This window comes from Pistacia vera, unplaced genomic scaffold, assembly GCF_008641045.1.
Source record: "Pistacia vera cultivar Batoury unplaced genomic scaffold, PisVer_v2 Contig106, whole genome shotgun sequence".
Taxonomy (NCBI): domain Eukaryota; kingdom Viridiplantae; phylum Streptophyta; class Magnoliopsida; order Sapindales; family Anacardiaceae; genus Pistacia; species Pistacia vera.
The window spans coordinates 1,546,293-1,565,460 of record NW_022195093.1 but is presented as its reverse complement, the minus strand read 5'-3'; the positions used below and the strand labels follow the sequence as shown (position 1 = coordinate 1,565,460).

Sequence of the window (19,168 nt, the reverse complement as noted above, 5' to 3'; positions counted from 1 at the left end):
TAACATTACCTTATAAACATTTCATTATAAACATTAATTAAACATTACATTATAGTTAAATAATTACTCAATTAAATTATAATATTATTATATTACATTATATATTATGATCACTTACTTAATTATAGCATTACATAGTTAAATGATTACATAATTACATAATTAGTTATGAATTTATAACATTACATTATAAACATTAGTAATTTACTAATTTACTATATTATTACATTACTTAATTAAACGATTAAAAATTTAATTAATTATAACATTACCTTATATATTTATAATATGATTACTTAATCAATTATAACATTCCATTATAAACATTAGTATATTAATCAAATGATTTGAAATTTAATTAATTATAATATTAAATTATAGATTTATAGTATGATTACTTAATTCATTATAACATTACATTATACTATTATAGTATGATCATATAATTAATATAACATTACATAATTAAATGATTACTTAATTGATTATGACATTATATTATAAACATTAGTAATTTACTAATTTACACAATACTTAATCAAATTATTATAACATTATATTATAAATTTATGGTATGATTATTTAATTAATTATAACATTCTATTATAAACAATATTACAATACTTAATTAAATGATTAATAATTCAAGTGTTGCTTAGAGATTACAGATTATGAGTTACATTAGACACAAATGAATGAATAATGAAAATTTGTTAGGGGTGTATTTGTAAACTTATAAGGTGTTTTTGCCATTTTTTAAACTAATAAGGCGGTAATTAATTTTTTATAGGGTACCCTGGAAAGGAACCGGAACCTGTATTTTAGGTTCCGGTTCCTTGAATTGAAGAACCTGCATTGTACGGTTTCGGTTCCTGTTCCTTTTTTCAGGAATCTATACTGTGCAGTTCTAATTTTGATTTTCTCAAAAAATACAGGATACCCGGAACCATTCACCCCTAACCTTAAGTAGTTTAAAAATATTACGTACGTGTCCTTTTACTTCAAAGAAGAAAAATAAAAGAAATACTGACCTATGGGCTCCACGGCAGCCCCACCAGTTCCTTTTGGTATTAAACACGACTCTTTAATTTAATCTCTAGTTGGAAGTCAAGATCCATTAAATAATTCCATGTTCTTTGGGAACAACCGCTAGATATATATAAGAATATAGGGAGAAAAAGGACCACCTTGTTGGGTGGGTGGGATTTCATTCTGTTCCTTCAGCAGGAAAGTGCGCACATCTGCCAGTCCAATCAGCTGTTTCATGAAAAGCTACCCACCATTGTATCCAGACAAAAAGTGATACGGGCCCACTTTTTTTTTTTTTTTTTTTTTTATCATTTTGCTTTCCATATTCTGCAAATTGATGATAAGCCATATTCATGTGCTGAAGATTCCTTATCCCATGTTGATTACTGTGAAGCAAACACAGCCCTAGGGTTTAGAATAGCTTCTGCTCTTTATGCGTTGCAAGGGTAGCAAAAACTAGCCATCGTGTTTATGAGATCTGCTGACGACCTGCAAAATTTAAGCTTTCTGGTCATTAAAAGATTAGTGTTAACAGCAATGAACTGAGAATATCTAATGTTTAAGAGAACAGTATGGTTCTTTGGCTCCACTTTTGTGTGCAACAACTCAATAATATCAAGATAATTCCTACCCAGAAATTGTCCAAGAAAAAAAATAGACAAGAGGAGATATATGGAGTCTTAGCTTCAAAGAAACCAAATACAATAATTAAATGAACATACATGAGTTAAATAAAAAGAGAATAATCCAAACAAAATAATTTAGTATACATATTTTGAAATCTTTTTACTTGCATGAGGAAGAAGTAGTCCAGCAGATAGAAATAATTTTATGCTGTATATATTGAAGTAATTAACAAACATTAAACATGAAGGCTTCACACACAAACCATTTCAATAAAAAGAAGTACTGAACAATTTAATTAAATTGTCAATTCTAGAAAAATGGATATATCATGCTCACAATTAAACCATATATCTCAGATAGAACAGCAGCTAGCATATTCAAAAGTTGATCAAATTTACATACAAACAATGTGGCTTGGCCATAGTCAATAAGGAGGCTCTGATAAGTTGATTAACAAGCAGTTAAATAGGCCAAAGATTCAGCAAATAAAGTACCGGTAGCCAACACCATTGCACAAAACATAAATACAGTTAGCTAATGCTCTCTTCATTTGATATTATGAAGCAAAATGCTACTCCAGGATTAGATGAAGCTCACAAAATAGTAGAACTCCTATTCTAGGTGTAGATGAGGCTTATATACCAGAACTCATTTAGACAAAGGAGAATTAGTTAGAAAACGAGAAAGTTTAAAGTTTCGAAAGACCCTTGGATACGCTATATACTTTTTAAGTCTATGGTATTACACTATTATATTTTTGAAGGAAATTGTCATAAACTTTACGTAAATGATGTTATATTAAGGGGCTTCTCATGTATGCGCACTGCTAGCTGTGTTTTTATCTTAAAATTTAATCACATGATTATAAGATCATATGCTAGGATACCTTTCAGGATCTTGTTTGAATGAATTTAATGGACAAAATAATACAAATATGAACTTAATGAAAATAGACCGTCAAATTTATGTGATTAACCAATATCATTCATGATTTCATGTCGCCATAAGTACACAGTGCTTTGTAATCTAATCTAACTCATGCCTTATAAAATCTCTTTCACAATATTTTATTTCTCCTAAACAATTGATTGGAAGCAGATATTTCTTGCAAGAGAAAAGAATTGGAATAGTGGCTACAATCACTGATCACGGAATCAAAGGAATTCATAAAGTATTGCCCATTTTCCTAAATATACAATAAAACAAGTCTAATTAATGTCACCACAAATTAATACTGGATACAACGTGTAATTTAAAACTCACTTTACCTTTTAAACCCTAAATCTTCTTTAGAGAAAGAAATCACACCAGTAAGATCAAAATACTGCGAAAAACCTTACAAAAATTTTCACAAAAGGGATACATAAACGTTTTATATATCCAAACAGATGACAAGATTTAGCTAGTAATTATATAGCATAAGAAAACAAACAGAATTCTCCAGAACGTTGTCAAAATATATATATATATAATACCCTTCAAGTTAAATAAGAAAATAATAGATTTCCATGTATAGTAGGAGGAAATTAATTAATCAATTAATTTGAGAAGAATCAAACACATACATCCAGCAGATCCATTCCACAAAAGGAAAAGGAAAATCCAAAGAATAGATTTCCGTAGGAATTCAACTGATTTGCTAAGAACAAAACTAATTATATCAAAGATTCAAGAAAAACTCAATTTTAACATAGATCCATTCATAAAAAGCCAAATATATATAAATTTTAATTTCCATAATTTTTTTTTAAAAAGGAAAAGAAGATACTTTGATGCCAAAACCAAAAACTTAAACTGATCCATATCAGTTAAAGTTGAAAAATAAGTAACATGTTATAATTCTTATAATTTCTTCTAAAAAAAAATGATATTTGATTTTGAGGTCTGGAGGAAGTAAGCAGATCCATTTCATAAAAAGCCAAAAATGAAATTCTAAAACTTAATTTCCAAAATATATTGTAATTTTATTAAAAAAAAAAAAAAGAAAGAAAGAAGATACTTTCCTGCACCAAAAAACCTAAAATTTTGACTGACTCATGTCATAATACGAAGAAAAAAATATTGATCCGAGATCTGAGGGAATTAAGTGATGGTAGCTGACCTGAGAGATGAAAGTAGATGAAGCAGACGAAGAGCTTGAGAAGAAAATGACCTGAAAGTGAAGAGGTTTTTTTGAACGGGAAAAAATAAATAAAAGAAAGATATATGATATATATAATACCAGCCAAGTTAAATAAGAAAATAACAGATTTCCATGTATAGTAGGAGGAAATTAATTAATCAACTAATTTGAGAAGAATCAAACACATTCATCGAGCAGATCCATTCCACAAAAGGAAAAGGAAAATCCAAAGAAGAGATTTCCGTAGGAATTCAACTGATTTGATAAGAACAAAACTAATTATATCAAAGATTCAAGAAAAACTCAATTTTAACATAGATCCTTTCATAAAAAGCCAAATATATATAAATTTTAATTTCCATAATTTTTTTAGAAAGGAAAAGAAGATACTTTGATGCCAAAACCAAAAACTTAAACTGATCCATGTCAGGTAAAGTTGAAAAATAAATAAATAACATGTTATAATTCTTATAATTTCTTTTGAGGTCTGGAGGAAGTGAGCAGATCCATTTCATAAAAAGCCAAAAATGAAATTCTAAAACTTAATTTCCAAAATATATTGTAATTTTGTTAAAAAAAGAAAAAAGAAAGAAAGAAGATACTTTCCTGCACCAGAAAACCTAAAATTTTGACTGACTCATGTCATAATACGAAGAAAAAAAAATTAATCCGAGAGCTGAGGGAATTAAGTGATGGCAGCTGACCTGAGAGATGAAAGTAGATGAAGCAGACGACGAGCTTGAGCAGAAAATGACCTGAAAGTGAAGAGGTTTTTTTGAACTGAAAAAAGTAAATAATGAAAGATATATGATGATTATGCTAAAAATAGTCATTTTCTTTGACGGTATCGACTCCACTCCAGCCCCACCCACCGACCTCCCTTTTTCTCACTCACTGGGAGTATATTATGATTATGCTCAAAATAGTCAAGCTTTCTGTTGAATTGAATTGAAGGTGAGACTCACACATACACTATAAGGAAACCACACATATTATTATATCAAACCAAAATGTATATACAAAACCCTCAAACTCTGAAACAAAAACAAAAACAAAATAAATGGTGCCAGTTGCACTGTACATGACAGCTTATATAGATATGAAAACAAACCAAAAAAGTAAATCAAACTTCCAAACTCAAACACAACAAGTTGCACCAAGGCAACAGAGACAATATTAGATCAAGGAAGAAACACACCTTAATATTACATAGGAAACAAAGTTTTTAAAAAAAATGATGGAAGCGTTTGATCCCGTAGTTAACTTCTGATGTAGCTTCATTTTCTTCCTTGAAGAACAAAACTACATCACCAGGTTTTAGGCCTTTTCTCTTAACATATTGAAGCCATCCACCTGCAATAACAGGCTTTGCATAACCACGTCGGCGGATGGCCAAGCGGAGATAAGAGTATCTCTCAATATGCGGTTCCTCCAAATCCTTTACAATCAGATGTTGAAAGTGCCGGCCTTGTTCAAAAGGTGGGAATTCATTTAGACACCATGTTGGAACTGAAAATTTGCTGGTAATGTCTGTCCGCGTTAGTTTCTTTTCGAAAATTAATCTAGCCATTATTCTTCTCTCAAAGAAACAGAAAAGTGATTGTGAGTTGAGTGGAAAAATGAATGTGAGAGATGAAGGAGTGAACTTGTCTTTCTTTGTATAATATATAGATGGCTGAGGCAAAGATTTTTGGTTAAACTGTAGTACTTCATGCGCATTTGGTTAAACTGCAGTACTTCATGCACATTTTTTTTTTGGTTAAACAATAGAATTTCATGCACAGTTTTTTTTTTTGGTTAAACAATAGTACTTTATGCACATTCTTTTGTGGACCAAAGAAAAGAATATTGATTAAGTAATAAACAAACATAACTCTTAGGGTCAGCTTCACCTTGAGAGTTTCATAGTAACGGTTATGAGAGTAAACTATTGTAGCGATTTTGAGGGTAAACAATCGTAACAGTTTTGAGAGGTTTTTAGTAGCGGTTTTTAAAACACTCAATCTGTGCTTGTGAGTTTATTTTTCTGACAGTTTTTTAAAATGATAAATTTATGTATATGCCCATAAAAATACCCTAACTTTAACGAATACTTGAGAGTTTTGTTTTTTCAATTACAAGGTAAGGGTTTTTTATTTGTTTTCTACTTATTAGTATTTTATAACTTCAAATGTGATAAAGTCTTCTTATCTTTCTTTGTCATTCTTGCATCATCCAGAATGATTGAAAAATTGTAACTCCACTTCTCCAAGAAAACATTTAGAAATGAGATTTTAATAATTTTTTTTTATGATTGCTTAAAATTATTTTATATTTAATATGGTTGGAGATGCATATAATATTGTTAAATTTTTTTGTTTTTTAGATATAATTGGGATAGTTTTATAGTGGATAGGGTATTTGTGAAATAAAATTTTAGAACCAACCAAAACACCTCGATTTGGGGTGTTTTATAAACCCCTAAAAAATACACTACACTAGTTTTGATAAGTTTTTGAGCTAGTTAAAACCACTGCATAAAAAATCTGACAAGTAATGGCTTTAAAACACCTCAAAATCAGTCTAATTAAAAATTCCTCAAAAAAAAAAAAAAAACTCCCAAACAAACCCTTAAGTCAAGATATAAAAACACAACTGATTAATTAACTTCCAGTGAGAGTTAATTGACTGTATTTGTTTATTACAAAGTTGTAAACATACATAAAAACTCATAGCTATTTATATTACATAATATAACTATTATATACTAAATCTGTGAGGTTTATTACCATTGTAATAAACTTACTCACGTTTTATCACTTGCATGTAACCATACAATTATTTAATCATACACTATCCGTTATTATCAAGGAATATATATATATATATAGACCATTAATTTGTCCATGTTGAGACCTTTAAATAAATTAACCAATAACGAATTTATTAAAGTGTAATCCTGACAATAATGGTCTTCTTAATTAATTTATCCATGTTAAAAGCTTGAACTCAATTAATCAACAACAGATAACTAAAGGGTATATCAAGGTCACTAGTTTATACTTTATACGCAAAGAGCATACAGTGTCATGTTATATGGTTCATTAATTAATGTGCAACTTTAATATTCTAAATAATAATAAGATCTCTAATATAAACTTATGTAACAACCATAATAATAATAATAATACGTAATTGAATATAATAATGTGCATATTTTTTTAATAATAATGTTTATGATTTATATTTAGTATCATGACTTATAATTTAAAGACACTAACAGCATGAGAATTAGAGGGTTTATTTGGATTGGATTTAAAGTGCTACTCCCATATAACAATTGCAGTATCCGAAGTTGGCAAGGGTATTTTGGTAAAACAATGTTATGGAATCTCCAGTATTATTCTTTTAAAATATATACTACTCCTCTAAACTCATGATTTCAGCTTGACGTAACATGATTTCCACCGTGGGAACATGTCTTTTTAATTATTCTCTGTATCTCCTCGTTCTTCGAAATCGTTTGAATGTTGGTTCCTTTTTCTTACTTTTTGCATGCCCATCCAATGGAGAGATATTGGTGGGGTTTCCGACTGTCCGGTAAAGATAGACGCAAACAAACCACTTGTAAAAGAAGTTACGTTTAACTTTTAAAAGGTAGTACCGAAATAATGTGAATAAATGAAAAACAGATAACCACAAATACTAATATAAACTTTATAGTAGTTCACTTTTCGTATGAAAACTATATTTACTTTGTCACTGAAGAATTTCATTATGAAAAAGAAAAAAAATTATAAAAATCTTTCAGTCTCACAAATTGGCTTCCTCGTTAAACTCTCTTTAGTTTGATGATTTTTACTCTCTAATTGTGACTCTACCTTTTATTCAATTTTTTATCTCTAACTCTAAGACGTAATCTCTTTTTATAGATAATCTATGAGACATTATTCTTAATAGGACTAAAATCTCATATTATAATAAGAATTTTATTCTAATTCTTAATACAATTATATTCTTAAAGGAAAACAATTATACATAAACACATATTAAGAAAACTCATGTCCTAATCCAATACAAATTTAGGTTGAATTTGACTCCACAATCTCAACAAATTAGATACTAATTTTTATACAAAATTGATATAAATTTATGAAAATAACAGAAGCATAATATGACTGATTTTGATTCAAATTTCTCCAATTAAACTTTACATAGTTTACAATATATCGATTTGATATCAAAATCAATTTATAAAACAATATAATAATATGTATATATTTGGTCTAGAATAGTACCAATTATTATTATCTATCACATAAAATTTAAAGATTAGTTAGAGTATATCATTGAATTATTAAGACAATAGTGACTTGGTAATATAAGTATCATCTTCATCCATTTAAACGACATTAGTCTATAACAAAGAAAAGTAAAATTTAGTACTGTAGATTTTGCTCTTGTTGTAAACAGAAAAAAAGCACTTAATTAGATGCATGCATTAACCCAAAACCAAGAAAAAATTGAACATATTAGATAAAGTATCATGTAAAAGATCATATATAGTGGAGCCCCACGTATTATATATCAAACCAAAATGTGTATAAGAATTGCTAAACTTACACAATACCTAAAAAGGGAACCTTAGTTGGCTTGCACCATGAAAGCGTAGACAATATTGTTTTATGAGTAAAGGTCTATGGACACCCCTTAGGTTTAGTGAAAGAACATGAGGCCCATATGTTTCAGACTTTCACTTTTATCGTCTAAGAATGAAACATTTACACCATTGTAATCGAATGATGTTTATGAAAAATAACTATCATAATAGTAAAATAGACAAAACATTAAACAAAAAAGTTTTTTATTTTCAAATTTCTTATCGGATTAACAAAGTGTAATATTTTTAAAGAAACAAGTGTTCTATTCTGAAACCATGAGGGAGTGAATATTTTATTCCAAAACTTGTGGACCTTCCTGTTGTTTTACTAAACCTCAGGGATGTCTGTGTAAAATCTCTTAATGATGGGATCTCTCATCCAATATCAGCTGATAAGATATTTGGTCCCACTCTTCGTCCTCATAATTCAAAGTTCTAGGAATATAACCTAACCATCCATTTCTCCTTTAACATTTCCAAATCAAAACGTTATTTATCAAAATTTTATCTTTTAAGAAATAACTCAAAAAGAAGATTTAACAAAAGAATACCATAAATTGACTTTTTTGTTAGAGGGATTAACAAAAAACCAAAAGGCACAGCTTTAGCTTTGTTTTCATCTTAAGTATTAATATAATTTATGAGATCAGAACATTCCATATGATGAGGCATCAAAAGAATTAGATAATCCTAATATTTCTTGTTCTTGTTGAAAAGAAGAATATCCCTCTCTCATTGCAATTTCAACTTTTGTGCTTTGTAGACTGAATCTGGCTTGCACCATGAAAGCGTAGACAATATTGCACTAACAATTTTTTCTCATAAACTTTTTCTCACAATCCTAATATAGCAGTTCACAATTAATTAGTGAGATTTATACAGGACCCATATAGGACCCATTGTAAACTGACCAATTACGAATTATCACGTCAAGGTTATGAGAAAGGGTTATTGATGTAGTATTATTCTTTAAAAAAATACACTTGGCTCTGAGCTCAAACGAAACCATAACAAACCATAGAAGTTGGATAAGTAGAGAATTTCAGCGTTTGGTTTCAAATTTTAGAAAAGCAAAGAATAAGCCAATTGCCGAATCATTCACATTTTCCAAAAGCTAGCGTTGATTAAGCAAAAAAAGAACATGATTTTTTCTTGGTTTTAGGCTAATGCACAAATCCTCCTGAGCACTTAATTTCTCAAATAAACACCAACAGTTATCTAATAGTGTATGTATACCAAGAGAATTTAAAATTGTTGACCAGCATTTATTTATGGTCTAATTTATAGACTTACTATGAACAAGCATAGCTATTAGGAGAAGACACACACACAAAAAAAAAAGAACAACCATTTAACTTAACTCAAGAGAAGTGAGTACATGCAATTACAAACCCTTTTAGCAAAAACTAGTAACTAAATTAACTTCACTGAACAAGCCCTTAAAAATAAAGTTTAAGATATGCCTTTAAGCCATTAATCAGCAGCCTTTAATTATGAGATATTCTACTCTTTCATATGGATTAATTCTTAATTTCAATGTACTTCTAAAAAATGATAAATAGTTGATTACAATATGATAGTAATCAGCAGCTTTGAACCATTAATCATATCTGTTATGAATTTTGAAGACAAAAACATTTAAAGAATCGAAGATCTCTTTGTTTGATGAAGCATGTCCTACCAAGTACCAACACATGCATCCTCCTTCTTAATTATGAGATTGAACACGTGCATGTCTCACCTCAAATTCGAAAGATTCTAATTTTCTTTTTTGGAAGAATAATACTACACCAGCAATCATCTCTTATAATCTTCTTACACCAGCAATCCTCTCTCACAACTCTGACTATAACAGTTTGTAATTGATCAATTCATAACGAGTCTTGTATGAGTCCCACTAAATAATTACGAGTTGACCAATTATGAATTGCTATGTCAGAATTATGAGACAAAGTTTTTGAAAGATGATTGTTGGTATAGTATTACTCTTTTTCGAAATGTCATTCTAAGCATCACATCACCATCATGGCCTCTTCTTTGTTTCACATATCTACTACATTTAGCCTATAGGGGGCGTTTGGTTCAGGGAATGTTGAATTACTGGGAATGTTGGATTACTAAAAAGATATATTACCTTGAAGATTACTGGGAATCTTTAGAAAAATGTGTTTGGTTAATTGGTTGGTATGTTATATTAATATGTTTGGTTGGAAGGAATAAATTGTTAGGTATATTATTTAAATTGCTGAATCGTCCTCTAATTAAATAATATTATTATATTATTTTTTAATATTGATTATTTTTTAGATTATTATAACCCCCCAATATTTAAAAACTTAGTAAAAACAACCTCATAATAAAAGTTTGAAAAATCAACAAAGCACGCCCACCAACCCAACCACTGCCGGCCGCGGGCATCCGGCAACCTAACTGCACATGGAAGGTAGGAATGGCCTCTGTGCGCCGTATGGCCATTTTCAGCTAGAGATCTGGCCAAAAATGGCCAGACATGACAGATCTGGCCGTCAACAGCCAGATCGATGATAGATTTGGCAATCAACGGCCAAATCGATGGCCGTTGACGGCCACAGACATGGTCGTAATGGCCATCGATAGATCTGGCCTTCAACAGTCAGATATGGCCATTTCCGGCCAGATATTTGGTCAGAAATGGTCATATCAGCGCACGACGGCCATTTTCAACCTTCCATGCACCGTTTCGGCAGCTGGCCACGGCGGTGGGTTGCCGGTAGATGACTGCAGCAAGTGGGTGGGGGTGGTGGCATGGGTGGGCTATAATTTGTTTTGAATTTAAGGGTAATTTTGTCCAAATTTTTAATTAATTGGGGTGAAATAGTAAAAGCCGTATTCATGTAAATAAATTCAAAAATAAGGGCATTATTGTCCTAAAATTTTATTAATAAGGGATAGAATTTTAACAAAAAAAGATAGCCTTGATAATCTTAGAATACCTAAGAAAATAGAGGTAATCAGATTACCTCCAATATTACCAGTAGTAACCACTATTGGTATTTGAAGATTACCGATATCTTACATTACTTAACAGTCAAACATGGTAATCAAGTAATATAAGATGACTTAACCCTAGTAATCCTAGATAACCTCCAACCAAACGCCCCCATAAGGTTTTCTTGTTGAATGGCTATAAGCCCATGATGTCTCATGGTTGAATGGGCCATTACCCCCATGAGGTCTTCTTTATACAGTGTTATTATTTAAGCCCTCACATAAACTCTGTTTGAGCCCTATTATTAGTTTTTAAAAAACATACAAAATTTAAATATAAAAACACCCCTTCTTCTCATACTTGAATGGCCCATTAGCCCACGAAGTCTTCATATAGTTGAATGACTTGTAGCCCATATAGTTGAGGCCATGAAATCAGCTACATTTCCATATGGCGGTTGCGGTTATGCTTTATCTTCTCCATCTCCATCTCCATCTGCATCTTCATCTTCATCTTCATCTTCATTGAAGATTGTCGTAATTATGGCAAACTCCAAACTTCTTCTCCAAAGGTTTGCCCTTTTTGGAAAATGAATGGATTTATGGCTTAAAGGCAATTCCTTTAGCTCATCATACACTTTTTCTTTAAGGGTTTGTTTACTATAAGTTAATTAAGTACTAGAAAAGCTTTTGCTAAAAGGGTTTGTAATTGTACTCACTTCTCTTGAGGGGATTTAGTGTATTTCTTTCTTTCTTCCTTTTTTTTTTTTTTTTTTTTTTAACATACATCTCTTTTGTGTATCTAGATTTGATTGTGGTTCCTTAACTAATAAATGTTTTATGTGGGCACCTTCAGGGATTTTTGCGGCATAGAGAGAGTTAATTATGTGCTTAATTAGTCAATTAAGTTAATAAGAAGTAACTTTTTATTATAAAGAGTTTATCCATAGAAACAAGAGTCTAACAGACTATTTATTCTTTAAATATAAATTAAAGAGTGAGTTTGACTCTCCATATTTAGAGAGTCAAATTTCACTCTCTATCCTAATTTTAAATAATAAATTGCAAGTTTCTATGCATTTTGTTTATGATTTCTCTCTCCTATTAAGTTTCTTTTTTTAAAAAACATATTCACTCTCCTAAAATTTAAAGAGTCTATTGGATTTGAATAAAAATTTTGTTCTTCATATTTAAAAATCAATGAAGATGCTCTTTATTGATATGAAAGACACTCTTTAAAATAAAGAACACCATTGGAGATGCTCTAACTATTGGAGTTTTGTCCAACATTTCACAACATCAAGAATCTACCAGAAAATGGTTAAATGCCACATCCATCAAAAAAAGTTAAATGAAATGACAAAACAGATTGATAAAATTTAAGATGGACCTGACTCTTCACCCAATAAGGTCTTGTTGAATGGCCAGTAGGCTTGAGCGTGCCTAGTCGGTGTGGGACTCCAACACTCCCCCTCACATCCTGTTGATGGTTTGAGATGGGGTTGACTCCTCACCCTATAAGGCCTTATTGAATGGGAGAATTACCGCCTCTTATAAGCCAGTAAGCTTGAGCGTGCCTAGTCAGTATGGGACTCCAACAAAGATGTTTCAATGAAATCAATCCAGATTTGAGACAGATCTAGATCTAAAAAACACAGACTCATAGCTTAGTTAAAAGCCTACTAACTAAGTTGTAAGATGACACCATTTGATAACCTTAGGGGGATCTTACCGAGTCCATTTTCAGACCATGCTGCTTCATAGATTTCAATGGCGCTTAGACATCCCATATCGACAAAATCTCCATGGATCATCGTTACAACAACTGCATATGTAACACAAAAGACCAAAGCATATTTCTCGACTGCAATGTTGTCATGTCAACAGTTCCAACAAATGAATCCCATTGACGGCCCCTGCTGTGCATCTGTATTCTTTAAGACGTTATAGTTTAAAACCTTCTCTAATGCTCTTCTTGCTTTGTCTTCATCGGCTATCATTTAAAGAGCACATGCTCGTGCATAACTACATTAGAGACACGCTTCGTAAGTTCTAGTCTTATCAGATTTGAACTAAAAAATATATATATTGAGAAAAAGAAACATGTGAAACACTATAACTAAACCAAGATTTATAAGGCCCGGATATTTGAGAATATCAATGAATGACATTAATCATGCAACATACCACCATCAAAATAAACTTATCAGCTTGAACAAATGAACTTGAGTGACTACCATTATTGTCGTAGTTCAAGTAAGAACCATTCCCCAATTTCTCATATACAACTTTTGCTTACTGAAATTTGCACTAGAAATAATCCTCAAACCCTTAAGACCTACTTCATGTGCAAATGCTGACGCAGCCTACAATGCTACCACCTCTACTATATGCAATTACAATAGAAATAGATCACGTATCGTATGTCAAATCAAGGAAGCCATTATTGTCAATCATCCCCATCACCATCCCTATCAAATTAGAACAAATGAAAGTGTTAACTGAACATTCTTCTTACAGTAACCAAAATAGAGCATTTGAGCAGTTGAGTGAACTTTTGCAGGATTCTACTCCAAAAAAAGTTGAATACTTATAAAATTTTTATCACGTAAACTTCAATTTCGCTTTCGGACTAGAAATTGAGGAAGCTGGTTCAAACATTCATGGTAATTTTCGGCCTTCATTAGTAACTGCATGACTAAGGACATCGTAAATTCAGTCTTTCTCTCTGTCATCTTATGAAGGAGTTCAACAACTTTTGGTATCTCGTTATTTTTTAGGAAACCAAACATCAGCATACCAAAAGTGACCTCATCTGGAGCACAACCTTCTTCCTCCATATGAGTTAAAAACTCATTTGCCTTTTCTAATTGTCCACTTTTACAGAGCCAATAGATCAATGTGTTATATACAACCACATTAGGCCTGATTCCTTCTGAAATCATCTCTCGATAAAGACTAAGAGCTTTATTGACTATTTTGTTCTTGCAATACAATTTGATTAAAGTACTGTAGCATACAACATCAGCTCTATAACTCTCTCTAGTTATAGAATAAACAACTCCCTTGCATAACCAATTCTACTTGCCAAGCAATAACCATTCATTAAAATGCTTTAAATATAAGCATCAAGTTCCACACCTTGTTGGATCATAAGTTTCAACAACGTATTTGCTTCGTCCAATTTCCTTTTCTTGCAAAGAAAATCTATGACCACCCTAAATGTTAACACACAAGGCTGCACACCTTGATCCATCATCGATATAAATAAACTTTTAACAATCTCCCAATCACCCACACGACAAAAACCATGAATTAGAACGGTATAAGTTACTTTGTTTGGACTAATTCCCAAACTCTTCATTTCCAAAAACAATTGTCTAGCCTTCTCAATTAATCCATCCTTACAAAGACCATTAATTATAATATTATAGGTAACAACATTTGACATACAAATAAAACCAGATTCTTCATTTCCCTTAGCCATTTCTTCATGCAACTTAATGGCAATACTTATCTTCCCTGTTTTACACAATCCATCAATCAAAGTCCCATAAGTGATCACATCAGGCCTACAACCAACAACAACCATTTTCTTAAGCAACTCCATCAACTCCATAATCTTTCTCTTTATGCATAGACCTTTGATCAAACAATTAAAAGTCACCAAATTTAGGCTAAAAACCCTTCTTCAAAATCACCCCAAAAACCGCAAAACTATCCGGAACCCTTTCAATATTATAGAAGCAATTAATCAAAACATTAAAAGAAATCAAATTTGGAGACAACCCAGTTGAATTAAACCACTTATAAAGCGAAATCACCTCATTTAATGCTTTTTCTTCGCAAGTGCACTAAACAATGTAGTGAATGATGAAATTGGAGAAATGGGTTGCGAATTAATCATGTAATAAAAGAAGTTCAATGCTTCATTCAGAGTAAAGTTACCTGATTGACAATTTTCTTTGAGGAATTTTGCAAGTGAGGATCGTTCAAGGGGTTTTTCGAAACAATACAAAACTTCATTTTTGGAGCTTGATGTTGTGAGGTTGTGTATTGAGCTAACAAAGATGAAATATTCCTTTTCAAAGATGGGTTTTGAGAGATTGAAGACGAACGAAATGGGGATCTCAAAGCCATGTATGAAGAATCATGGATTATTTGAGCTTGTAGTTTTACATCGCCATAAAAACTTTTTAGTTTCATAAAGAAGACGAACTTCCCTCAATATCATCTGACAGGAGCCAACTCGAATTTTGAAGAATATGCACACAACTCCACCTATTTGACATAAAGGAAGGATGCAAATGGGTACTTAGTCCTTATCTTCTACACTTCAGGATTGATTCCTTGGTATCCCTTTCTTGATTTCTCCTCTTAACCTATTAGTTTCTCTCTATCTCCTTATCTAGACTTAATTCTATATTATCTATCTGTATTATTCTTCTCCCCCTCTATCACCTAAGTAGCCAAAATATTATCTACTAGACATTATAACTATTGGAGTTTTGTCCAACATTTCACAGCATCAAGAACCTACCAGAAAATTGTTAAATGCCACATCCACCAAAAAAGTTAAATGAAATGACAAAACAGATGCTGCAATAAGTCTATATAGATTTGAGACAAATTTAGATCTAAAAAACATAGACTCATAGCTTATTTAACAGCCTATTAACTAAGCTAGAAGATAACACCGTTTGATAACCTTAGGGGGATCTTACCCGAGTCCATTTTCACACCATGCTACTTCACAGAATTCAATGGCACTCTGAAATCCCCATATCGACCAAATCTCCATGGATCATCATTACAGCAACTGCATATGTAACACCAGACCATATTTCTCTACACTGCAATGTTGTCATGTCAACTGTTCCAACAGGTAGATCCGATTGAGCAGCCCCTGCCATGCATCCATATTCTTTAAGACATTATAGTTAAAAACTGATAGACCACCACCTCCTATCAATATAGTCTATAAGTCAAAGGGGCATAAAAAGAGAGCACTAAGGGGAAATGAGTGTGAGTGAGGGTTGTTACAGTTTGTTATGAGTGCGAGTAAAGGTTGTTACAGTTTGTTATGAGTGTAAGTGAGGGTTGTTATAATTTGTTACAGGATTCTGCATGCATGTGACTGGATAGAATAAAGTTGTTAGGGTAAGGGTGGTATAGGAAGTAGTTGGGAATAAATAGCTAGGGAGTGGTAAAGGAGATATCAAGTTGATTCAGATAAGTATTGTGGGAGGTCTCCAGCTCGTCGAATTGCTGGGAATTATTATGGGGTCACTTTTCTTGTTACTATTATTTCATTCAGTTTTCAATACTAGCATTCAGTTAAATCCAATTGAGTGTTATTCAATTCTGCTCTTGTGTGTGTGTTTGGATTGATTTACTTGAACAGGTGGTTCCATCAACTTGGTATCAGAGCTTGGTTGGGTAATGGTAAAATCCAAAATGGAAAACAGAATGGAAAATGTGGAGAAAGAGATGAGGAACATAAAGGAAGATATGGGCACGATAAAGACTGATTTGGGTAGTGTCAAGGAGTACTTAACAGAGATGCGAGAGTTGATGAGGCTAAGGGAAGAAAGGGAGGAAAAACGTTACCAGAGAAAATGTCTGAAACGCCAGTAAATCAGAATTCTGGCATAGATAAGGGATGTGAAAGAAATCACAGTAGGGATAACAGGAAAGATGACAAAAAAATTCGCAAGCTCGAGCAACCCATTTTTAACAGAGATGATCCATTTGGCTGGACTTTCAAGGCTGACAGATACTTCGCCATTAATCAATACAAAGAGAAGGAGATGGTGGAGGCAGCAGCCATGTGCATGGAAGGAAGAGCCTTAAACTGGTATCAATGGCTTGAATCCCCAAGACCAGTCCAGAGTTGGAAGGACTTCAAAGTGGCTCTAATTGACAGATTCAGACCATCCTTTCAAGGGACAGCCTATGAGGCACTGGTAGCACTAAGACAGATTGCTTCAGTGACAAAGTACCGTGAAGAATTTGAAGCACATACAGCGCCGTTGAAAGAATTAAGAGAGGAGATGCTGATGGGAATCTTCATCAATGGACTGAAAGAAGAAATCAGGGCTGAGTTGCCTCTTATACAGGCCAAGGATGTGGGTGAAGTGATGGAGCAGGCCTATCAGGTTGAAGAAAAAAACTGGGTGCTAGAGAAAATTAGGCCCAAAATGACTAGAGTCCAAAATGTTAAATTAAAAGGATACTAACGGGTCACTCTAAGCCCAGAATTGGGGTGACCCGGTTTGTGGTTCAATACCACCAAAATCCTAGGAGAAAGCCACTCATCGTCAACGCGATCTAGCAACAGGAGAGAAGTTCCACCAACAACGACAGCTTCGAGCTCCAGAGGCGAGAATTTTCATCGACTAACTAAAGCAGAAATCCAACTTAAAAGGGAGAAGGGACTTTGCTTTAGGTGTGACAAAAAATTCAGCCCTAACCACCGATGTAGGAGCAAATCTCTGTAGATCCTATTAGCTTGGGAAGATGAGGATCCAGAGAAGGGCGAAACAGTACCAGATGACGATGAAGAACCCAATACTGAAGGTAACCCTCTAGCTCTATCCATGAACTCTATTGTGGGAATCACCTCTAACAAGACTCTGAAAATAAAGGGGGAGATTGAAGGGGTGGGAGTTATTATGTTGGTTGACAGTAGGGCATCCCACAATTTTATTTCTCACGACTTGGTGCGCAAACTGGGCATGCAAATTGAAACAGGAAAAAGGTTTAGGGTAATGGTTGGTAATGGTGTCACAGTGAGAGGAGAAGGAGTTTGTAGGGCAGTACCACTGGAAGTTCAAGGCGTCAGGATTACCTAGGATTTCTTTTCTTTTGAGTTGGGTGGAGCGGATGCTATTCTAAGGGTGATGTGGTTGAGTTCTCTGGGTGATATCTGCGCAAACTGGAAAAACCTAACAATGCAATTTGAATGGGAAGGTAGAAGGGTGAGCCTACAGGGAGATCCATCCCTGGTTAAAACAGTGATATCTCTAAAAGCCATGTTAAGGTCACTCCAGTCCACTAGAGGAGGCTATTTAGTCGAATTAGAGGTGGAAAAGCAACCCGCCTGGCCCGAATCGACCCGCGACGAGTTGCTTTTACCCGCCGACAACATTGGCAGGCCGGGTTAGGCCCGCCAATGTTGGGGAATTGCCTAGCCCAACCCAGACCGTCAACCCTAACCCGCCGGGTTAGGCCGTGGGTTGGGCCAGGTTAACCCTCTTTTTGATTTTTTTTTTTTTTTAATTTTATTTTGTTTAAGTTTAAATGTTTAATTAACTTTTCAAATGAATAATTAACAATTTATAAATGAATAAATGTAATTTTTTTTAGTTAATTGTTAATTTCTTTTCAAATATCAATAATTAAATTAAATTAAATTTTTTTTTTTTGTTAACATTCCAAATATTAATTCAATTTTAATACATTGAAATTGTAATATAAGAATAATTAAAGTTATTCATTTATTAAAAAATAAAATAAGAAATTACAATAATTATTGCCTCGTTAAAAACCTTACCAAGAAAAACCCAATAGGACAAAAACTTGGTAAGGAAAAAAGAGTGCAATAATTGAAAATTAATTTACAAGTTACAATTTACAAAACAACTAATTTTGGGGTTCATTAGGACCTTCTTCATCCGTATCATCTATATTACAAAATTGAAATGATTCTATTAAAGTATCGTCGACAACCTCGTATTGACCTTGATGACGCAACCGTTCCCAATCTCAAAGACATGTGAGGA

General features: G+C 32.6%; 1 protein-coding gene and 1 long non-coding RNA gene across 2 annotated transcripts; one reads left to right on the top strand and one right to left on the bottom strand.

The window, feature by feature from the left end:
- Nucleotides 1-1,410: 1,410 nt before the first annotated feature.
- Nucleotides 1,411-4,555, bottom strand: LOC116129331. The gene is made up of 3 exons (XR_004127894.1): nt 4,483-4,555; nt 3,758-3,808; nt 1,411-1,518 (listed from the first exon to the last, which is right to left on the bottom strand). It is a non-coding gene; the product is annotated as an uncharacterized LOC116129331 (long non-coding RNA).
- Nucleotides 4,556-17,002: 12,447 nt separating this feature from the next.
- Nucleotides 17,003-18,238, top strand: LOC116129775. Its single transcript, XM_031415513.1, has 2 exons — nt 17,003-17,542; nt 17,885-18,238. Exons 1-2 carry the CDS (start codon nt 17,003-17,005, stop codon nt 18,236-18,238), a joined length of 894 nt encoding a protein of 297 aa, XP_031271373.1.
- Nucleotides 18,239-19,168: the final 930 nt, after the last annotated feature.